Raw genomic sequence first — 24,191 nt, 5'->3', positions numbered from 1 at the left:
TCCTAAGCATGGTGGGAATATCTGTTACAGGGTTATGTTCCAGGCCACACCCCCACCCCATCATGGAGTTCAACATCTGTATGAAGAAAACTTCAGGGACAGCTGCAGGGGAAGTCTATTTCCAGCAGCTCTCTTGCTCTGGGGAAGTTCTTGGAGGCAAGATTAGGCAAAGGGAATTGTCACAGAACCCTTCCAGACTAATGTGAATGTTCCTTCATCCAACCTTTTCTCCTGAGGTATTAGCTAACCTGTAAGGTCAAGTCCCAGGCTGCCTAGACTAAATGGATCTGGACTTTGGGGTTACACAAACCGTGGTTTGGATACTGGCTCTTTCATAAATGGCATGATGTTTGGATGTGACTTAAGCTCTTAGGACCTCCATTTTCATATCTTTAAACTACATGAGGAAAAACCATGTACCTTGCAGGGTTTCTTGCGAGGAATAAATAAGATAAGTGTATTTCTAAAAGAGCACTTGCGGTTAGTAGGATTTCAATGAATGTTATTATGGTTAAAATTATTGAGGTTTTGAACTTTCCCAGAATTCCTTGGTACAAGACTGATATTAGTTTTTGTAGGTCTTTTTCTTAGCTTTCATCTAGTTGGTGTTTAGTAGGTGTGAGTTACCTCTGTTGGATAACAAACATAGAGGTAATGTATTCCTAATGTACTGATGTCTTTTTCCTTTCTCAGGGCTGCTATATCAAAGTATCACTTGTTGCATCTTGAACAATGATAAGGTAGTAGCAAGTTGTCAATAAACAACTATTTAGTATTTACTATGTAAAACATACTATTTTAAGTAGGCATTATGGAGTGAAAGAGATTATATGATAGTCTGTCCTTCATGAACTCTCCATTAATTTGGGAAGACAATATATTTATAAAAAGAAACAAAGTCCTCAAGCAGGAAATAAAGGCCTAATGAATAGGATAGATAATTATTCTTGATTCTACCTCTTCTCTCATCCTCACATCCAGTCCATCACCAAGAATGCTGTTCTGCTTCCAGAATACATGTCAAATCAATCCTCTCTCCATCTCCACCATCACCTCTCAAGTACATCCAAACCTCATCATCTTTCTGTTGGACTACTGCTATAAACCTTAACTGATCTTTCTCCTTTTACTCCTGTTCTTCTGCCATCCATTCTCCACCCAACAGTCAAAATGGTCTTTTAAAAACCTGAATCAAATTATTTCATTCCCTTAAGACCCTCCAATGGCTTAAGACCCTCCAATGCCATTCAACTACTTTTAGATAAAATCCAAGCTCTTTCTTAAGGCTTACAAGGCTCTGTGTGATTTGGCCCTGCTTTTCTCTCCACCTTCATCTCAGGCCACTCTCCCTCTTGCTAACTGTGCTCTAGCCAACAGGTTGTCTTTCCTTTCTGTTATACCCCAAGAGCTTTCTTACATCAGGGTCTTTGCATTGGCCATTTCATTTGATTGAAGTGTTCTTCCTCTGCTCCTAAACATGAGTGGCTCATCCTCATCCTTCAGACCCTTAACTCAGATGTTATCTCCTCAAAGAGATCAAACCATTCCTGACCACTCTATTTAAAAAAGTCATTCCCATCCTATCTTGTTATCTTACCTCTTTACATAATATTTTCCATGATCTGTAATTATCTTGTTGATTTTATTTTTGTCTATTTATTCTCTCCTTAAGTTGTATGAAGGCAGTCATCTTGTCCATTTTGTTCACTGCAGTAATAACTAGTATAGTGTCTGGCATGTACTAGATTCTCAATAAATATATTAATAAATGAACAAATGAATATGGGCCACAACAGTTGGGAGGAAAAAGGGATCCCTCTGTTAGTCATGAAGCGGATTAGTCATTGGGAGGGATTTTGCTAGATATGAGGGAGAAAGAATATATCTGGAGGAGAAAGAATGTGAGCAGAAAAGAAGTGAGATGGGCAGATACTGTAGGATTTCAGAGATGGAGCAGCTTTTGAGAGGCAGTGAGTATAGAAGAAGGAATCCGACAGATGTGGATTCAACTCCTGGCCATCACATAACTACCTATGTGAATATGGATGTTTTACTTAACCATGTTGATCCATTTCACCTGTAAAATGAGGAAAATCATCCCTAGCATGGAGGGTTACTGTGAGAAGTAATGATTTATACTTAGGACCCTATTGGGATACATGTGATGATAAGTCGTAGTCATTCACACCAGCATTTAATTTAGATTCTCAAATTTGGAGCTTTGTAGAAATGTGGGTGCCAAGAACTTAACTCAATACTACTGATTCAAAAGAGTTATCTCTCGGTGTATGTAGAGGGTGTGAGACTCTAGCATGTGTGCTTTTCAGAAGCTCCCCAGGTGATTGTTTAGAGCCATGTGTTTAGTCCAAAGCATGCTGGAATCCTCTCTAAATATCTCTTGCCAAGGAACTGTCCAATTTGAAAAGCTCCGTGATGGGAACTCCGAGTCTCAAGTCTTCTGCCACTGGGCATCTACCTGAGTCCCTAGAGACCAGGCTATCGCTTTCTCATTAACCCCAAATTAATATTTTTGGTGTTAATTTAAAAAATCTTGTAGTCCCACAAAGCCACCATGCTTTCCATTATTCTTGGTCATGTCCAAGATGGAAGCCAATTTCGTTATCTTCTGTACTCTTATCCCTTTAGTATCTGTGCGTCTTCCTTAATCCAACTCTCTTATCACTGGGTTTCCTCCAAAACCACTCCAATGTGCTGTTTACAATTCCAGCTTCAAGGTCCTTAAACCTATTTAAACCCTTATCCTCAGTCTCTTCACCGGACACTCCCTTTATTTCCTGCTGTAACTGAACCTGGGCTTAAACTAGGAGATATTTTAGATGTCAACAGTAACTGCGCAGTCTTATGAAACATTAACCACCTGTATGGTAGGTTGCTCATTTACACACAAATATACTCCTGTCTTGGATTGTTTGGACCAGTGTCTAAATGTTTGATCCTGGGAAAACAGGATGAAGGCCAAGTGGCCTTGTGTCTGGTAAACACGTATGAAAAGGGAACAAATCTCTGTGAGCAAACATGGGACTTGAGAGGTAGACAGGGGTGGAAGATTTATGAAATGACCACTTCGTTCTGGTCCCATAACTGCTGATGATTTGAATCTGCACTGACCAGAGACTAACTCTTTTTAAAAATCTCAGAGCCAAGTCAGGTGGGTTGAACTATTATATCGAGGGTCTTATGATAATTCCAGTGACAACAGATGAAACCCTGCTCTGGAAGCCCTCCCGCAGTGAAATAACTCGGGGGTTCTGCAACAGACCAAACATCCCCAATGGGAGAGAAAAAAGAGTGCAATTCCATTAAATCCACCAATTCTGTATCAGAGGCTTATTTAAGAGAAGTCACCTATTTATAAGGCCAAGAATGGCTGATGGGGAGTTGGGAAAAGATCATACCATTTTCTCTATTTTGAATGCTTTATCTCAATAAATGGACTTATGTTTTAAAAACCTCGTTGTCAAGAGTGCTTAATTTCTTGGCTTTCTACAGATGGGGGAGAAAACTAAAAGTCAGAATGCATGTCTTTTTTTTCTCTTTTCTTTCTGTATTTAAGTATAACTGGGACTACTGGTTACATTTGCAATAATTGTGACTACATTATTTTATATTTTATATTTATTATTCTTTCTTAAATAAAATTGTATCTATGAGCTCTCCACTACTACATGAGAAATGTAGCATGTTTTATTTCTCCCCTTCACCTCACTGCTCAGATTTTGTTGCAGTAATTTGGAATTTTATTTTCAAATTATAAATATTTTTATATTGTTAGCTGTGAATTTTTTTTCAGAAAAGATACACATGGATTTTTTTTAATTGTAAAATATCAGAAAATGACTTTCTTTTACTCTTAATGTAAGGTAGCTATTGTCTGTTTCCAAAATGGTAATGTCATAATTCTGTCCCTTCAGACAGTTTTCTGTAAATATTCCATTGTCTTCCGGTAATCAGAGTTTCAGAGAAGAAATTTCATGTCAATTTTATAGTTCTGGGTTTTTCTTCCCCTATGCAACTGATTTTTTTCTTTGAAAGGTGCGTGTAAATTAAATGTTTAAACTGTAAATGCGTTCCCTCTTAATTTGTTTTTGAAAGTTCAGAGATTTTTGTATATATTTCATTTAATATTCATTTGGCAACAAAACTCCTACAATTGCATTATCATCTTTTCAGGAGTTAATGATCCGAAGATACATAGTAAAAGGTACCAGAAAAAAAAGATCTTAATATGAAAAAGAACTCGGAGATGGATTATTTCATTGACCTGAGTACTTCTTTATAATATAAACAGTCTTATAATTGGAATATTTTTATGTATGCTTGTTTGTAAGTTTCATTGAGGTCAGACCTACTTATTTTCTCTACTTCTGAACATTCTTACTTCATATACCTGCAATTGGATTATTTGATGGGGTCAGTGTTTTCTCTTTTCCCATATGAGGGGACACTATCATTAGAAATGTTTATTTCCACAATATGAATTATAGGGGTAGAAATCGAGGGTTATAACTAGTGCTGTGCTACTTCCCATTGCAGAGATCAACTGTGGCCGCCCTCCGGAAATGCAACATGCAGTCCTGGTGGGGAATCACAGCTCCGGCCTGGGCAGTGTGGCTCACTATGTCTGTCAAGAGGGCTTTGAGAGCCCTGGAGGAAAGATCACTTCCATTTGCACAGAGAAAGGCACCTGGAAAGAAAGTACTTTGCAATGCACAGGTACAGACGCCATTCTGTGGGGCTCCTGTTTCCTGGGGGCGTATGGCCAGCTCCCGGAGCATGGGATCTAAAAGCTGTTTGATTGCTGCCATACTCTGTGGACTGTGCCTGGATGTACCATTTACCTGGCTGGGCACCTGGCTTTAAGTTTGTCAGCTAAATCCTGAAGATGGAGAGGGTAGACTGGGAAAATAAGTCAGATAGAAAATTTTATGCATTCATCTTTTGAAACTCACCTTAAATCACAGTGCTTGCTGTCTCCAATGCTTGGCTAGCTGAGGAATTTTTTTCCATAAACCATTTTCTCAGGGGCTGTACTTAAAAGTCCTAACTTAGCACACGTTGACAGCTTTTCAGAGAAAAGGTGATGGAATGAAAAAGAGGTTTTTAATATTTATTTTTAATTGTGGTAAAAATACAACATAAAATGTACCATCTTAACTTTTTAAGTGTTTCATATATTCATATTGTTGTGCAACCATTCTCCACAACTTTTTTATTTTCTGAAACTGAAACTACATACCCATTAAACAATAACTCCCCACTTCCTCCTCCACCCAGCCCCACGCACCACCTTTCTACTTTCTGTTTCTGTGAGCTTGGCTAATTTGGTTATCCCGTATAAACGGAATCATGTAATATTTGTATTTCTGTGACTGGCTTATTTCACTTAGCATAATGTGCTCCAGGTTCATCCATGTTGTTTTAAATGGTGGCATTGCCTTCTTTCTAAAGGCTGAATAATATTATATATATTATTATATAAATATAGACAAATATGTATATACAATATATATAGAAATATATATATATACAAAATATATGTTTATCCATTCATCCATTGATGGATACTTGGGTTGCCTCCACCTCTTTGCTACGGTGAATAATGCTGCAATGAACGTGGGTGTACAAATATCTCTTTGAAACCCTGCTTTCAGTTCTTTTGGATATATATCCCAAAATGGAATTACTGGTGAAAAGGAGTTTTGAGACTTCAATTCAATTTCTAGCAGTGTTCCATATTAAGCTGTGTGTCATCAGATAAGGCATTATTCTCTCTCTAAGCTTTGGTTTCCTCGTCTACAAAAGTGGGAAAATAAAGTCTGCTCTTTCTACTTCAAAGAGTCACTGAGAGGGAATCAGTGTTGAAAAGTTTAAAGCCCAGAGCAATGTTAGGTCTTTTACTAAAATTATTAGCCTTGCTGACAGAAGATCGCATGAATTAAAAGTGGCCACTTCCATATGCCTTATTTCACCTGTGCCTCCAAGAAACCAAGTGAGAAAAGGCAATGATTCTTACTATTTGTGATGGTTGGTCTGGGGGTGTGACAAATGGTTGTCACATAGTCTTGAATGTATTGGGAATGTATTTCTAGATGTTGATTTGTTGGCTCTGAAGACATATCTCTAAAGAGTGAAATCTCAAGGTAGCTTTGATCTGGGTTCTTGGACTTGCAGCAGAGTTATGATACAATGTCTTGTGTCTTGCCAATCAAAGCTTTCCATAGGAATCTCTAGCCAGAGCAAGCAAAACATGTGGGCTGCTGGTGATAATTTATCCGTAGAGCAATGATTCATAACCATTTTGGGGATATGAATTTGATGAAATTTATCAATTTATTTGATCGATATCTATTTAGCATACACTATGTATGAGATACTTTGCTAGACACTAACTACCTTCTTGTAACTTACAGGGCAATTAGGTAAACGGACTTTTCTGCAAAGAAATGCATATACACATGTACATATAACGTTTTACAAATTCAAGGTGTTTGTGGACCTCTAGAAGTGCTTGGGTAAAGCATTCTGGAACAGATGGAGAACTCAGCTTTGCTGCTGAGGCGCTGTGTATGCCATGCAGTTCCCACATTTGGTCATCTCTACCACAAATGTCAGAGGAAGTAGGCTAGATACTGCAATCATAGAAACAAAGGGTAGACATAATCCAGAGATCTCTACCCAACTTGGGCAAGATCTCTTGCCCAACTTTCACAGCGCAGCAAAGGCAACCCTGTAACTAACACCAAAATTCCAGGGTTCCAGTCTTAATAATTGGGGAGCGCTAATGACATATTGGAACAGACTTATGGACATTTCAACCTATTATTGCATCTCTAACAGCACTTGTAAGAGTTGTTTGGAGAAAGTGGATGCAGAATTTAACGTTCGGGCACGTGTTCCTGGCCCAGAGCTATCTATGGAATCACTGAGTGAGAGAGCTGGACATGGCTTCTGGACCCAGCTATTTGCTTCATTGCTCAAGCTGTTCTGCCTCTACCATTCAGAATTCAGTGGGGGTATAAAGATTAGTCACTACATGAAAAACCAGTGGATCTGCATGGGGCATAGTAAGCTATTAATTAGCTGATACTTGTAGAGCACTTTGAAGAACAAACATGTTATGTAACTGCTAATTATAATTATCGTCCTCAGCCTGCCACCTTTCACAGAGTCTGTGGCTCCAGCTGCATCTGTTTCCATAGGTTTATGCAAGCTTTGATTTAAGGAGAGAAGAGGCATTCTCCCTGAGAGCTGTTATCTGTCTGTGAGGAGGCCTCTCTGCCCTCAATCAAGATTGGCAGCCAAATTCCATTTCCACAGATAAAGGGGGTGATTTACATGTTGATTAATTCATGGTGCAGTGCACATGATCCCCTGGTAGGAAGGTAGAAGAGGCTTCTGGAAATGTAGTGAGCTACTAATTACCATGGCTCTTGCCCTTCTTCCTTCTTTTCCTGTTTTTTTACCCATTCACACCGCCCCTTCTGTCCCGACTCCCTCTCCGTATTTTGTATTTTCCTTCTTCTGTGTTCACTTTTGGGTTTTCCCCCAATCTTCTACTTTTCCTGCCAAACCTCTGAATACCTTCGACCTCTGTTCCCTGTTTTCATTCCATTGACCCATCCTTTTATACTTGAATGTTTAGTTCTCCATTGGGTGGAATAATTTATCCTCATTTCACCTGGGTTGTTTTTAGTTAAAAATATTTTTGGAGCCCCTGTTTCTTTGGATTAGTAGTAGCGTGAACCCATATGTACTTTTAATGGAGTGTGAACTCCAGCAAGGTGGTGGACTCCTTTTCTTTTTTTCTTTTTTTTTTTTTAAGGCCAGTTTGGACTGGAAACTCCAGACAGCTGAGAATTAGGCAACCACTTTAGTGTCTGGAAAAACCCCAGATGGAAGCTTGATATTTAGTGAGTTAGTTTACCTCAAGATCAAAGAGGTTGATTCATTCTTGATAAGATTGTCCTTGGCTTTCATTCTGCACAGGTCATTTGGCATATTATGTTTAGAATCTGAGTTAATAATTATAGGGTTGATGCTCACTCCTTCCGTGCTCTGAGAAGGGTAACATGTCTATTGGAACACAGACTGTTTATCAGCTGGGAACCTTTCTGAGCCCCCTAACCGGATGCAGACAGAGTCAGACTGCCCCCAGGCCTCCCCATATCCTCTGCCTCTTCTGATTTTTGGTCCACCGTCCTCTGCAGCTCAGTTGCAGCTCTGCATATTTCAGATGGAAAAGAAAGGCCAACAGGGATAAATGGACACATTTATGTAAATAACCACACAGCTGGGGTTTGTTTGAATGTGTGCATAATGTTTGGACTGTCAAGCATTGTAACCACCATTGATTGCACTACCAACTTACACACCCGAAGTTCAGCTAGGGACCTTACTGCTTGATTTTATTTTATCCTCAGAAAAACCCTGTGAAGTTAAATATTGTTATTTTCATTTCATAGATGAGTCATCTGAGACTCATGAGAGTCAAACAGCTTTCACGTGGTCATTCCGAAACTTAGTAAATAGCAGAGACAGGATTTGAATTCAGATCTGTCAGCCCCCAAGATCTGTCTCCCATGCCAGTGTTTTCTAAGCTTGACTTATTGGTGTACCAACCTGACAATGTTTGCCGTAACGAAAGTATTATGTATTTAATAAGTTCCTTAAAGCATTTATACCTAAAACTTAAATTTGTAATTTCAATTTATTGATCAAGAATACTTTGTAATAGATGGGATATCATGAGTTTGATGAATTAGGTGTATTTTTTTCTAATATACACAAAAATAAATATAAAGCAAACGTAGAAATTTATTTAAGTACCACCAAAAGTCATCCTAAAGTATATAATGCATTTTAGGAAATCACTACAATAAGCCATGCTACTTCTATCTATTTTATGTGACTCTAAAGACTTAAAAAAAAAAAAAAAAGAAACAGCAGAACTCTTATTCTTGACTTTTTTCAAACATGCATTTATTCAAAGTAGTCACTTTGGGAAGGCATACCCTCTTTTCAATGATGCTTCCATTATGAAAATCTGTCTGTTTTATAATCCCTGTTTGGGAATTGGCTTTGGAGGTAGTTTATGAGTCATATTAGAAGATCAGTCATAGTACTTTCGAAATTATATACTAACTTCTGACTAGAAATGACATTGAGCTTGAGAGTTTGTTCGGGTCACCTGAACTGATTCTGTATGTATGAACTTCCACTATTTCCAAAAATAAAGAAAAAGGATATAAAATTGGAAACAAAGAGGGTATGCTAGACCAGTTCCTACCTGCAAAGGAACTTTTGAAAGAGTAGCCAATGCTCACTGTCTCTGTTCCCTCCCATCCTAATTCTCTTCTCAGCCTCCTGAAGGAGAATCCGGCATCTAACATCCCCACTTCACTATAGCTCTCTCTCCAAGGTCACTCATGACCACCCAACCGCCCAATTCACATTCTGGTTTCAGCCCTCATTCCTCTTAACCTTTCTACAACATTTAATGTTGCTGATCATCTGTCTATGTGTGTTCCTCCATCATTCAACCAATCAACGAAATAATAAATATTTTTAAAATATCTATGTCCAAAATACTGTGTTAGGTTCTGGGGATAGAGAGAAACCTGGTTTTTGCCATCATAGAGATTACGTTCAGGAGAGATAGACATTAAATAACTAATGACAAAATTATTTAGTTACTAATGTGGTTAAGTAACCCAGAGAAATACTTGATGCTAATAAAATACTAAAATATGTAACTTTATATACATATGTACATTTATATACACACAACATAACACACCACATACAGAATCTAAATCAAAGCAAAGGTACTTTATTACCCACTGAGGGTTTGGTTTCCAAAGTCCAGTGTAGAGTTCAGTTGGACGCTGTGGGGCCTCTTTTTATTTTAAGCCAGAGATGCCTGAATGTCCTACAACACGGATGAGCCAAGGCCTGCTCTCCCTGCCTCTCCCCAAAGTCAAACTTCAGATCTAATTGTGACACTGTGGGCACTCCATCAGAGGAGAGCTCTATGAAAGGAGCGAGAGAGATGAGGCTTGCCCCCAGTACCCTGGTGATCTGCTCCATGCCCTTCGTGAGTGGGAGGTGAGGAGGTTTTGGGAGAAGGAAGAAAGATGACTTTGGAGGAAGTAGACACTCCTTCCGATCTTTCCTTTCCTTGACTTCCTAGGCATCACACTCTCTCAGCAAGCCTACTACCTCTCTTCCGCATGGCTCTTTCTCCTCCAGTTTCCCCTGAGTTTCAGTGTTTGCCAGTGTTCTGTCATTGGACCACTCTATGCCCTCCCTGGATGTTTCACCTGCGCCCACGCTTCACCTGCCATCCACACATTGATGGCCTTCAGGGCATTTTTTTCACCTAGATATTCTGTAGATAACATATTTAGCATGTTCTAAACACAACTCATTAGTCTCTTTCTCACAAACCCAGTCTGCTTCCTCCTATATTTATTATGAGAATAGTAAAAGGCAGTCCATTCAGACTTTCAAGTTCAGAGACTGGCAGTAAACCTAGATTCTTCTCTAGTTCTTGTATCTCTCACCTGTTGCTTCTCCTTCATAATTGTCTCATGATTTTAAATACAGTGCCCTGATTTCATCTTTTCACCTTTTTGCTGAATAGCGGCTTCAATGCAAAGGCTCTTGGCTTTGGAGTCTGACAAATCTAGATTTGAATCCTGACTTGACTGCTGTATGATTTTTGGCAGCTTACTTAACTTCTCTAAGCCTGAGGCCTATACAATGGACATGGGTGTATCAAGCTAATGGAGTTATTTTGAAGATTAAATAAATGATACATTTAAAGTATTATACATGCTTTCTGGTTCATAGTAACAACAACATACCGTGTTTCCCCGAAAATAAGACGAGGTCTTATATTAATAAGATGCATTAGGGCATATTTTCAGGCGATGTCATAGTTTTTCATGTATAACCATCTACATTTATTCAAATACAGTCATGTCATCTTCTGGAACATCGTGGTAACGTACTAAATGTGTCTGTCTGGCTGATGATCTTAACTGGGGCTTATTTTCAGGGTAGGTCTTATTTTTGGGGAAACAAGGTATATTCATTCATTATTGATTTTATTATTGCTTCTTATGACTGCTGTGAAGATGAGATCAAGCCTATGAAGTCCTATTTATCAGTCTTTACGTATTGACCTGTCATCAAGGTCTTTCCCAGTGTGACCCTGTGGTCCAGCAGCCTCACTTCCCATCTTTCCTCTTCCTCAGTCACGTGACACTTCTCTCTCAGCACGCTGAATATGACACACCCGTTTACAGTTGTAGGCATTAGACCAGCTGGTCTGTCTGCTTAGCTGTCTTCCCCGCTCTTCAGCCATTCATCCATTAAGGTCATGCCCTCCGTGAAGCTGGCTTCCCCAGGTCCTTCAGTGACAGTGGTGACTTCTTTCTCTATCCCCTGTGGTACTTGTGTGTAGCTTTGTTCTAATTGAGTTGTAATTGCTTACCTGTGCCCTCCATTAGACAGCATGTTCTTGAGAGAAGGCCTTATATTCTGCTATCATCACCTCCCAGTGCCTGAGTGGGGCGTTGCTTGGCATCCAGTAATCATTCAGTTAATGGTGAATAAAGAGCTCTGGAGTCAGTTCCAGAGAGAACTTCCAGTCGCTTATTGGTATTGGAATTCGGGCATAGCCTCCCAAGCCGTCTCTTAAAAAGGCATCAATGTGGATGTTTAATATCTGATATGTTTATAAAGAAGTCTTTCCAGCTGATTATAGACACCTGGACGGAAAAGCAGCCAAACTTTGTTACCTTCTCCTTGGGATGAAATATCTGATACCTTATAATCAGATCTGGGTCCCCTCTATGCACAGAGTGTGGCACAGGCTGAAGGCAGATGGCATTCTTGAGATGGCTTTTGCAGTTGTCATAGTGAATGAGCAAAAAGGAAGGACAAGAAAGGAAACTTTTTTGTCTTCTTTCTAATCTCTGCTTGGGTGGCAAAGGGGTCCCGAGTGAGAAGGAAATCTTTACTGGCAACTCAGAGAAGGTGAGGGGTGGTTGTTTCCTCTTCCTTCTAGACCAGGTGGTGAGTTAGTGTCAGAGGGATGTGTGAGTGAGCAGAGGGGTCCACAGCTTTAGGGCTTTGGAGGCTGGTGGAGAGGGAAGGGGCCACAAATATTTGAGGCTTGTACAAGCTGATAAAAGACTGATGCCAACATCGTCTTTATGTTACCCAAGGGGGTGAATGGATAGGATCTTTGCATCTCTTGGGGTACCCATGTCCACAACTGGAGTACCTCTTTGATTTCAAATTCTCTGTGCTCTGGAGAGAAGTATTGATGTAGAGACCCAGGAGTGCTTTAGACAGCCATAGGTGATCCTCTCGTGTCTCTCCACGAGTTTACCTGTTTTCTTCTCTCTGCCTCCACTTATTCTTACTTACTGATAGCCGACCTGGCTTACCCAAGACCACGTAAGGTGGGACATAGAATCTCTGTAATGCCACTGATGGGATGATGTAGTAAGGATGTCAAGTCTTCAAAGAGATCTGTAGGTAGACCAGAGTTTATCTAAAGGTGGCATTGGCTCTGAGTTCAGGAGAAATGAGTTAAAGAATTTTATTCTTTTTGATGCTGTTGCAAATAAAATTGTTTTCTTGATTTCATTTGTGGGTTGTTCCTTGCTAGTGTACAGAAATCCTATTGACTTTTGTACATTGACTTTGTATCCTGCAACCTTGCCGAACTACTTTCTTAGCTCTGGTTTTTTTGTGTGTGAATTTCTTAGGATATTTTTTTTTTAAAGATTTTATTGGGAAAGGGGAACAGGACTTTTTATTGGGGAACAGTGTGTACTTCCAGGACTTTTTTTCCAAGTCAAGTTGTTGTCCTTTCAATCTTAGTTGTGGAGGGTGCTATTCAGCTTCAAGTTGTCCTTTCAGTCTTAGTTGTGGAGGGCGCAGCTCAGCTCCAGGTCCAGTTGCCATTGCTAGTTGCAGGGGGCGCAGCCCACCATCCCTTGCGGGAGTCGAACCAGCAACCTTGTAGTTGAGAGGACGCGCTCCAACCAACTGAGCCATCCTGGAGGCAGCTCAGCTCAAGGTACCCTGTTCAATCTTAGTTGCAGGGGGCAGAGCCCACCATCCCTTGTGGGACTCGAGGAGTTGAACCAGCAACCTTGTGGTTGAGAGCCCACTGGCCCATGTGGGAATCGAACCAGCAGCCTTCGGAGTTAGGAGCATGGAGCTCTAACCGCCTGAGCCACCAGGCCGGCCCAGGATTATTATTATTATTATTATTATTATTTTTTTTTTTAATAGACTAGATCATGTCACCTGCAAATAGTTTTACTTACCTGTAGGGAATTTGGTTTTAAATAGGTAAAAAGCTAGATCTTTGCCCTCTTCTCATCTGAACAGCTTCCTAGGTGGTTAGGTGGGTCTATTGGCACCTGTGTTACCTCAGGGGAAAAAGACCCTAATACCATTTCCCACGTTGCCAAATTCATTACATGAAATACATGCAGAATATTTATAAGAAGCAGAACAACTCCAAGAAATCAGTGGCTTCCTGGTAGGTTAGGATTAAATGGCTTCAGTTCAAGGAGTCCCAGAGGTATGTGTCCAGGGAACTTGTGGAGAATTTATTTAGTTTACCCCAAGCTGCTCCTAAGGAATGGTCTTGTGTGGTGATCAGCCTGTCATTTCCCTCTTGGGAACAGCAGTGACCTGAAAATGAGAGCGCTCTGTCCGCTGGGTGGGATGAAGAAGCTGGAAGCAGATCTGACCTGTGCAGCTGTAGGAAGATTCTGGGCACAGCTCTGGGCCTCTTTCCATCCCACATGAGTAGAACACCAGTGGCATCCAGTGGCCTGTGAGGCCAATCACAGCTTGGATTTCTTACCCATGCTCACCCAGGCAGCTTTTCCTCTAAGTCAGGTAGTGGGCAAGGCTCATTTGTGATGAAGATAAATTGAGGGGTTGGCCTGGGGTAGCTTGAATTGCCTGATTTGTTTTCTGAATCAGGGTATGAATGGTGATCAGCAGAGATAGTAATTGTGCAGATAAACCAAGTCATTCCCTCCCTCCAATGTGGTCATCGTCAGGATTTTTCCAAAGCCCATTGATGTATTTTGTGAGGGGACACTCTTTTTTTTCTATTTTAGAAATAATTACAGAAATTAATGATGTATCAGTGTTTAATAACACCTGTGTGAGGTGGGAAATAAACCCAGGAAGAAGAAACAACCAGGTCACATATGTGGTAAGTAAGTGATCTGTTTTTTCCTGCTAGGGCAGAAATGTTAACCCATGGGAATATCAGTCGAAGGGAAGAGATTCCAGAAGAGATTCTCAATCTAACTGCTTTCCAACCCCATCATCCTTTTAAAATGTGAACAGAATTTTTAAGATATCTGGATCATTTTATTTTACAATTTGTGTTTAATGTATTTGTCATTTGACAGGGTGTATGTGGGGATGTGTTTATATTTGGTATCATCATTATCGCTTGTTTCCAAGCACTTATATTTCACCCCCCCAGAGTAAGCCTGGAAGCATCCACTGATGTGGTGACAGGACGCAGCCAGTAGGTCTCAGGTTGTGACTGCCTCCATCGACCACTGGTCGTTTGTGTGCAGGGAGGCACTCCCTAGAGGCACTCCTCATTTTATATCACTTCTTAGGGTTTATTGATTGCTGGCCTGATCAGACTTCATTGTCAGATACCAGATAGCAGAGGTTTACCTTATTTATTCCCCCCAGATGAGCGGTGCAGTGGAAAAGGAAATAATAGTAGAGGGGTAGGATCTAGTTCCACAAAGTCTCTCTCAGTTGTTTTAACTGGAGTCATGGTGGGGTCTCTTGTCTTTTCCCCTCACAAAGATACACATAAAGGGACACCGGGCAGACCAGATGGAATCATTTCATGAAGAGACAGTCAACCTGACCACAGACAACAGGACCCCAGAAGTGTGCCTCAATCTGTACCAAGGCACCAACTACACCGTGAGCATTTCCACTGCCCCTCCCGGACGCTCTGTGCCAGCCATCATTGGGTTCCAAACAGCTGGTAGGTGGAAGTGAAGTCTCATTTCCTCCTAGAAAATGCTAAGCACAGGCTGTGGGGGAAATGTGCTTCAGAATAAACTGGGCAGGAAAGTTCATAGTTGCTTTCTGAAATCTGTAGCCGGAGAATATAATTGCTCCAGGGGTCAGAACCAGTCTAGTAGGAGAGATTCCCATCCTATGGGGGCCAGGCTGAATGGGCACTGATGTGTTTGTTGTTTCTCAGCTGGGGCCTCTGGTTGAAGTGGCAGGTACCAATGAGGCATTTAAAGGAGCAGCATATTAGGTGAGGATGTAATCAATTCTCAATTATCCAAGGCCATAGAGTGTTGCCACATGGCTTATCTTTGGTAAGAAATGCAGTCATTTCCTACTCTTGCCTATGAGTGAGGAGGAGCCAGGCATGCTGACCACTAGGCATGCTGACCACTAACTTTACATCTAGGATGGGAACTGGCCCCAGAATTGATCAGGGCTGGGTACTCAAGTTGACAGAGGGCAAGTGGATAGGGGAAGGCTGTCCTAGGATGCAGGAGGGTAAATGCTGGGTGAAAAGAAGTCAACAGGAAGAAGCTTTGAGAAGTAGCAATAAAGCTCATTGCACATAGTAATCACATGGATATTTATAATAACATTGTAACAATAACATTGTGACACTAATGTTTTTTTAAAATAATTCTGGTTATAGGGTGTTAGGACTAATTAAGTACCTTATAAGCACACCTTGAGAAGCCATTAGGGTTATTTTTTATTTTTAGGGAGATAGTTCTCAACTAGCCATTTGATGTCTCACTTAAGAAAAGGTACTTCAGCCTTCAGTTCGGATTTGGTAGAAATAATTAAAAACATGGCCAATCTTAATAATATAAAGCCAACTATGAAATAACACAAATTAGGTCCCTGAGTACTTGTATATGAATAAAACAAAACAATTTCTTTCTAAGTAAATAATATGTAAGGAAAAATATTATAAAATTAATATGTTAACTAGAGAACAAAATTTTGATGTGGTCATATGTACAAAATTAATAATAAATTGCTATGGATTTATTAGGAATGTCTTCTTTAAAAGATCATCCCAGGACTTCAAACTCATCTGTCACTATTTAGTCAGATGACATTTTCCTGTTCAGTGTCAGCTGTTTTTTACTAATATCCGATTACTTCTTCAAGTAAATTTCTACTGGGAAAGCATGGTCTTTGGGGTTAGATAGACGTGGTTTTTGCATTTTGCCTTGAAGAGTTGGGTGACCATGGCTAAGATTCTTAATGTCTCTACCCCACTTCTCTTTTTCTGAAATTTTAAGTGGAATTGTATTAAATTTGCAAATTAATCTAGTGAGAATTGGGATTTAGATTGAGTCATCCCAATGGGGAACAAGGTACATTTACACATTTACTTAGAATCTACTTAGATTTTGTCTTCCCTGTTTATTTATGTGCTTTGGTAAAGATTTATTATTCTCTTCCTTTAGGTGATGCATATTCAATTATTGATTTCATTTCCAGGGTTATGTTAGTTGTCTTAAAATGAATTGGGAAGTTTTCCACATTTTTTTTATGCTTTGGAAAAGTTTATATCATTTTGGAATTATTCCTTACTTTTAAAGTTTGACACATTTACTCATAAGATCATTTAAGTGTTACCCCTTTTGGGAGATAATTCTTTGATAACTTTATCAATTTTTTCTATGATTTTTTTTTGGTCTGTTTATATTTCCTATTTTTTCTTGAGTCAATATTTGTAATTTATATTTTCCTGAAAAAGTATCTGTTTTGTTGAGATTTTAAATATATTGGCAGAATGTCATATGGAATATTTGTTTACAACTCCTCTGGGGTTATAGGTTATATGACCCCAGGTTATTCTTATTCTTAATTTAGTTTTTCTCTCCTTTTTAAAATTGATTAGCTTAGCTTAGGTTATCTGTTTTATTACTGTTCTTTTCCCCAAAGAATAAACCCTTGGGTTTTTTAAATTGTTTTTCTTTTTTCTGTCTCATTAACTTCTCCCTTATTTTCATTATTTTCTTCTTTCTGCTTCTCTTAAGTTGGTTATATTGTTCTAATACTAAATTCTTGAGTTGAATGCATAATTCAACTTATTTCCATTCTTTACAGTTTAATAATGTCTTTAATGCTTCTTTTTCTCTTCTGGATTGGGGCTTTGACAGAATTCCTTAGGCATCGATACATGTTCTCTTTATTTTTACGTTCAAGGCATGATATAATTGCTATTCTGATTTTCCCTTTGATTGAAGAATTTTTTTATGAGTATGTGAATATATGTTCTCTTTATCCTTACTTTCAAAGCATTGTATAATTGCTATTTTGATTGAAGATTAATTGTAAGTGTTATACAATGGTATTTTTTTAAAAAATAAAACCATTTACACTTTGTTGTTAATTTCTAGTTTAATTACATTTTAGTATTCTTTGGGGAGACTTATTAATATTTTCTTGATGCTTAACTTAACCTTGGCCAATTTTGGTAATTTAGGCCAATTTTTATAATTTCCTAGTTGGTGCTAGATTAAAAAGTACTGTTTCTATTGGTGGTGGGTCAACGTGGTGGAGTAGGTAAATGCTGTGCTCATTTCCTCAGATGACCACATCAAAATTACAACTAAACTGTAGAACAACCGTCATTGAGAATTGCCTGCAGTCTAGCTGAACAGAAGTCCTATAACTAAAGGTGTACAGAAGAAGCCATGTTGAGATTGTTGGAAGGGCGGAGACATAGAATAGGCTGGTCTCACATCCAAGAGTGACTATGAAAATTGGGAGGGATATCTTGGCTGCGGAGGTACCTCCTGAGGAGTGAGGGTCCCAGCTTCTACCAGGCTCCCCAGCCCAGGGTTCCAGTGCTGGGAACAGAAGTCCACAACTTCTGGCTGTGAAAACTAGTAGAGATGGTGGCGAGTGAGCCGACAGCTGCTGAAGTCCCAGGCATTTCTCTTAAAGGAGTAAGTTGCTGATGGATTTACTTGCTCTGGGTGCAAGCTCTGGGACAGCAGCTTAAAAGGCACCAGGGACATACGGGGAGGAACTGAATTGTTTGGCTTTAAGGTGAGGGCTGAAGGGGCAGCTTTCTCCCAGACAGAAGTGCTGGCAGAAGCCATTGTTCTTTTGTTGAGTTTTCCCACCACTCAGCCTGTATGTGGAGGAAAGTACCATATCTGAGTCTCTATCAACCTAACACTGTTCGCCCCACCTTGGTGACTCCCTGAGACCCCGCCCCACCCAACTGTTATGTTCATCCAAGCTGCTTCAGTGGCTTTTCCATACAAATGGTCTATCTTGGCTCATACTACAGACTTTCTTAAAATCTCTCAAAGGTTCACAAACCCCAAACAAGGAGCATTTGGCTTTAGCGTGTCCTGTACCTCTTGCTAGGCATCCCAAAGCCCAGTATTATCAGCTTCCAGCCTTAGTTTACAGCTTAGCCTCAGTCAGACACCTCTAAGCTCAGCATAAGTGTCAATCATCTGCAGATCACTTTGTAACTCATACCAAGTGGCCCCAGGCAGGGGCCAGGTATGGCTAACGCTGGCCTACACCACATCCCCTCCCAAGGAACTCCAGGACCAACACACTTGGTGGCCAGGTTCAGACCACACATGAGCACCACCCAACCACCACCCAAAGGGCAGACTCGGCAGGTACCAGAATCCTGCTAAAGCAGATCCTGATCTGTAAGGTCAGCCCCTGCACAGCAGCATCTCCGCTTTAGTCACGGCCAGTCCTCATAACCAATCACCTTGAGGGTCAATCCCTCCCATTGATGTGCCAACAGCAATCAAGACTCATATAGCAGGAGAACACACACAACCCATACAAGGAACATACCTGGAGCAGTCAGCTCAGGTGACCAGGGAGACTGTGGCACTGGGTCCCACAAGATGCCTACAAGGCCACTCTACCAACACCAGGAGACACAGCAGCTGTACCTCATACATAGAAATAAACACAGGTAGGCAGCCAAAATGAGGAGATAAAGAAACGTGTCCCAAATGAAAGAGTAGAACAAAAATTCCAGAAAAAAGAACAAAACAAAATGGAGACAAACAACCTACCGGATGCACAATTCAAAACATTGGTTATAAGGATACTCATTGATCTCAGTGAGAACTTCAACTAAGAGATAGGAAGCATAAAAATGGAGATAGAAAACATAAAAAAAGAACCATCAGAAATAAAGAGTACAGTAACTGAAATGAATACATTAGAGGGAATAAACAGTAGATTAGATGAAGCAGAAGGAGATGAGAGAGAGCAAGGAATTTTAAACTTACTTGAAGAAATAACAATGGAAAACTTCTCTGACATGACTAAAGAAATAGATATATAAGCCCAGGAAACACAGAGAGTCCCAAACAAGATGAACCCAAAGAAGACCACACCGAGACATATCATAACAAAATGCCAAAGATTAAAGACAAAGAGGGAACCTTAAAAGCATCAAAAGAAAAGCAATTAGTTAACCACAAGGGAGCTCCCATAAGACTATTAGCTGATTTGTCAACAAAACCTTTGCAGGCAGAAGGGATTGGAACAAAATATTCAAAGCGATGAAAAGCAAGGACCTACACCCAAGATTACTATTTCAGCAGAGCTATCATTTAGAATCGAATGATAGTTAAAGAGCTTCCCAGACAAGAAAAAGCTATAGTAGTTCATCACCATCAAAGCAGTATTACAGGAAATGGTAAAGGAACTTCCTGAAGAAGGAGAAGGAGAAGAAGAAGGATGAAAATTAAATGGCAATAATTGCACATCTACCAACAATTACTTTAAATGTAAATGGATTAAATGCTTCAATCAAAAGACATAGGGTGGCTAAATGGATAAGAAAACAAGACCCTTACATATGGTGCCTACAAGAGACTCACTTCAGATTATAAGAAACACACAGACTGAAAGTAAAGAAATGGAAAAAGATATTCCATGCACTTGGAAACAAACAAACAAAAAACTGTGATAGAAATACTTATAGCAGACAAAATACACTTTAAAACAAAGGCTATAGCAAGAGACAAAGAAGGACCCAATAATCCCACTTCTGGGTATTTATCTGAAGAAACCTAAAACACTAACTTGAAAAGACATATGCATCCATACGTTTGTTGCAGTATTATTGAGAATAGCCAAGGTATGGAAGCAATCTAAGTGTCCATCAATAGAAGACTGGATAAAGAAGAAGTGATACATATATACAATGGGATATTACTCAGCTATAAAAAAGAATGAAATCTTGCTATCTGCAACAACATGGATGGACCTAGAGGGAATTGTGCTAAGTGAAGTAAGCCAGACAGAGAAAGACAAATACCATATGATTTCACTTTTATGTGGAATCTGAAAAACATAAACAAACAAACTACAAAAAATTGATGGTGGTCCGATAGAAGAGGGGTTGGGGGGCTTGGTGAAAAAGGGGAAGGGATTAAGAAATACAAATTGGTAGCTACAAAATAGTCATGGGGATGTAAAGTATAACACAGGGAATATAGTTAATAGTACTGTAATAAGTATGTATGGTGTTAGATGGGCACTAGATTTATTAAGGTGATCACTTCGTATGTTATACAAATGTGTAATCACTATGTTGTATATATGATACCAATATATTGTATGTCAACTGTAATTGAAAAATTAAAAATTAAAAAAACACAGAGTGTGTGCTTGTAAGTAGAGTTAGATCTAGTCTTAAATTAGCTCTATTAATAAGGATTTCTGGGGGGTGAGTTGTTTGTGTTTTTGTTTTTTACTTGTTTGGATTGCCATTTTTCTCAATTTCTCTTAGAAATTCTAATTGTTTTGTTTCACACATATTGATGTCATGGTATTTATGTTCATGACTGATATCTTAATTGTAGATGCTTTCACTAGTGACAAGTGGCTTACTTTAATATTTTTTGCCTTGAATTATACTTTGATTAGTAATATTGGTTTTCTTGATTTCGTTGTGCTTCTATTTGCATGGTATGCCTTCACTCACTTTTGTTCTTCTTAAAAGCTATCTGGATAATATAGATGTACTTTAGGAGACCATGTATATTGAGAAATATTTTTGAGATAAGTTTTATCTTTGAGTATGTAAGTTTAGTAATTTACATTAGTGTTGTTTGTAATACAGTTTTCCTTTCTTCTGTCATTTTATTTTTCTCTTTTTTAGCTACTTAGCCATGTCTGTTGTTTTCTTTTTGCTATACAGATTTTCTTTTTCAATGACTCATACAGTATAGATTTTGCTTTTATTTTACAAGACATATTTAAAAACAACAACAAAAAATCATCTTGGATTTCCAGACTCTAGAATTTTGAGAAAATAAATTTTCTGCTAAGTAAAAACAAACAAACAAAAAAAACCCCAAAACCAAAAACAGCAAAAAATCCTATTTGAATGTGTATTTCTCTGATTACCAGTGTTAAGACTGAAATAATGTTAACTTCTCCTTGAATAAGATGTGGAAGTTAGTATTCTCTATTTCCTTTTATTTCTTCCCCTCTCACTTCTCTTATGTTGTTATTTTAACCGGGTATTTTATTGCCAGCTTACCTTTAATTACTTTTGACATGTATTACATCTTTAAGGAATTCATTTTTATATTGATTTATAGCAGTATTTATAACAATTATTTAAACAGACATATATTTTAAGTTTCAGTGCTTATTGCCAGTCCTTTCATACTGAAGTTTCTGTATTTGTTTTCTATATTTTTATTTATATCTCTGCACAATGATTTCTATCTTCTCCTCCTGAGGAGTAGGATACTTTCTGAGCCCATGATTATCTGAGAATGTCTTTTTGTTGACTTCATAAGTAAATGAGAGCTTGATTGAAGATAAAATTCTTGGGCCATAAGCTTTGTTGTCAGAATTCTGGAGACATTTCACATTGGCTTTGAGAATTTAAAATTTTGAAAGAAGAGTTTGTAGATGGTATGGTAAAAAAAAATCCTATGTAGATAATCTGATTTTTCAGCTTGGATAGCCTAGAGGCTTTCTTCATGTGTGAAATTCAATAATTTAATTACTATTCAGACACATGGTAAATGTTTATTGACCACCTACTATGTGTTTCACTTTGTTTTAAGCACAATACAATAGTGAATGAGACAGAAATCCCTTCTCTCATGAAACTTCAGTCATAGATGATATAAATATTCAGTTTTTAAATTTAAATTTAAATTTAAATGTTTTTACTACATTTTCCTAGTATCCTGTGAGTTTTTGGATCTTCAGAATTTGGTCTGTTTACACATTAGGAACATTTTCTTTCATTACATCTCTGATTATTGCTTTTCATTTTTCATGTTTTTTTGGCTCTTCAGTTACTCCTATGTGGAATTTGTCTGTCTGCATTGGTCTTTCATTTTCTCCTGTTTTATATCGATGTCTTTTTCTTCTGCCTTCTGTGAGTATGTAGCAAGTTTGTTCTCTGTATGTATTTATGCATACATTCATTGACATTTCCAATCTTTATTATTTCTAATGCACTTTAAATTCTGTTGTCCCACTTTCATTTCCTTTTGTTTCTTTGTGTCATCTAGTTCCCTTTTTATTTCTGACTCTCAACCAACCAGTGTCCTCTCTATTATTGCAGTTTCTTGTTATCTCATCTTTTATCTGTATGAATCTAAAATTTTTTGCTGAAAGTATAAACAGATATTGCCTAATTTTGCCATTATTTGCTCAAGAGTTTTTTCCCCAAAAGTATGTTTATTCTTTGCCTCCTAAGTACAAGCTCCCTCTTCTTTGTAGAATCATTTCATAGGCTCCCCACCTCCCCTTGTAGATTACTTATCCTTGGGAGATAAAAGCTTTATCTAGGTGTGCTATTTCTCTGCTAATAAAATGGATGGCATTCCCTTTGATATCACTTTGGATATTATTAGTATGTTTATCTTAGATCTCACCATGAAGGGTTTACTGGTTGGATGATCCAAGTGTCCTTTCGGGGAGCAGCTGTGAGGCAGCCCACTGCCCTGAGCTTTATTTCTGAGCACTTTCTTATCTTGATTGGTGAAGTTGTTGCTCTTAGGGCAGCTCAGCATTGCCTGGCTTCATTATGGTGTTGTAGCCTAGGGAGGCAGGAGAACCAAGTCCCTCCTATTGACAACCCAGGCTGGTGGAACCTCCAGGTCCCTAGGCTTCCCCTTAGAAGATCTCCAGTGTGCTATGGAAGGACTACTAGTAGTTGTAGTAGTTGTAGTAGCAATAGTAATACTGGTATGTATACTTTTTACCCTGGTTGCTTAGATTGCCTGGTGACTTAAAAAAAAAAAAAACAGACGTCCAAGTTTACTTCGGATCTGCTCCTGTGCTTGGAAGGCATGTTGTGCAGTTGCCTTCATACTGTGCTAAGCAGTAACGTCTCCATGTTTCTGCCTTGTGTGTGCCAACTGGCCCTTCTTTCCAACCCAGATGCAAATTTGGACCCATTTTTACTATTGTCAGTCACTTCTTCCTGGATTGGGGGTGGGAAATGGGAGCCAGATGCCTTTGTTCCCATTGCCATCTTCCCCTGAATTCCGATTAAAATGGATACAAATGGGAAAATCATATGGAGATGGGAACGATGCAGACAGTTCTGTTTGTGTAACAGACATATACTGTGTGTGGTATTTCTTAATACATCTATTTGGTGTGCCTCAAAATCATTTGCACATGTGTGACAATTTGGTTTCTGACGTCCTTATGAAATCTGTAAAATAAAAGCTGTGAAGATAAAGGAGAGCACATATGATAGGTCTTCAAATTCTCATAACCATGTTTTTACATCTCTAGTTATATCCAAGAATATCTTCTCCTAGCTAATTGCCTTGTACTGCATGTGTCAGTGATATTTAATATTCTGTGGACAATTCTGATTTTGAATAACATAATATGTTATCATTATTACTTCTTAGGTAACCGAGATTCCTGGGGGAGAATTTTATATAAAAGGTAGTTATAGAAAGCTTCTCTCTGATGGACATTCAAACTTTTTAACATTTGTAGAAAACACACAGGCTTATTTGTTAGGAAATGGGCTTTTCTTTGAAAATTAGCCACGGTACTCCTGGATTCTCTCTGAGTTCTTTATACATTAGTAACAAACCTCT

At 38.8% G+C, this 24,191-nt stretch overlaps 1 protein-coding gene across 2 annotated transcripts in view; it reads left to right on the top strand.

Moving 5' to 3' along the window:
* Positions 1-24,191, top strand: part of SUSD1 (sushi domain containing 1) — a 113,057-nt gene that overhangs the window by 30,197 nt on the left and 58,669 nt on the right. For both annotated transcript variants that reach the window (XM_081067550.1, XM_081067549.1), the window contains exons 6-8: positions 4,555-4,734; positions 14,181-14,278; positions 14,899-15,085. In XM_081067550.1, coding sequence (XP_080923676.1) covers positions 4,555-4,734; positions 14,181-14,278; positions 14,899-15,085 — 465 coding nt within the window. The remainder of the gene's footprint in view (positions 1-4,554; positions 4,735-14,180; positions 14,279-14,898; positions 15,086-24,191) is intronic.

Source organism: Rhinolophus hipposideros (assembly GCF_964194185.1).
Source record: "Rhinolophus hipposideros genome assembly, chromosome: 11".
Lineage (NCBI taxonomy): Eukaryota > Metazoa > Chordata > Mammalia > Chiroptera > Rhinolophidae > Rhinolophus > Rhinolophus hipposideros.
The sequence above is the reverse complement of the archived record's forward strand: the minus strand, read 5'-3'. Positions and strand labels throughout refer to the sequence as shown.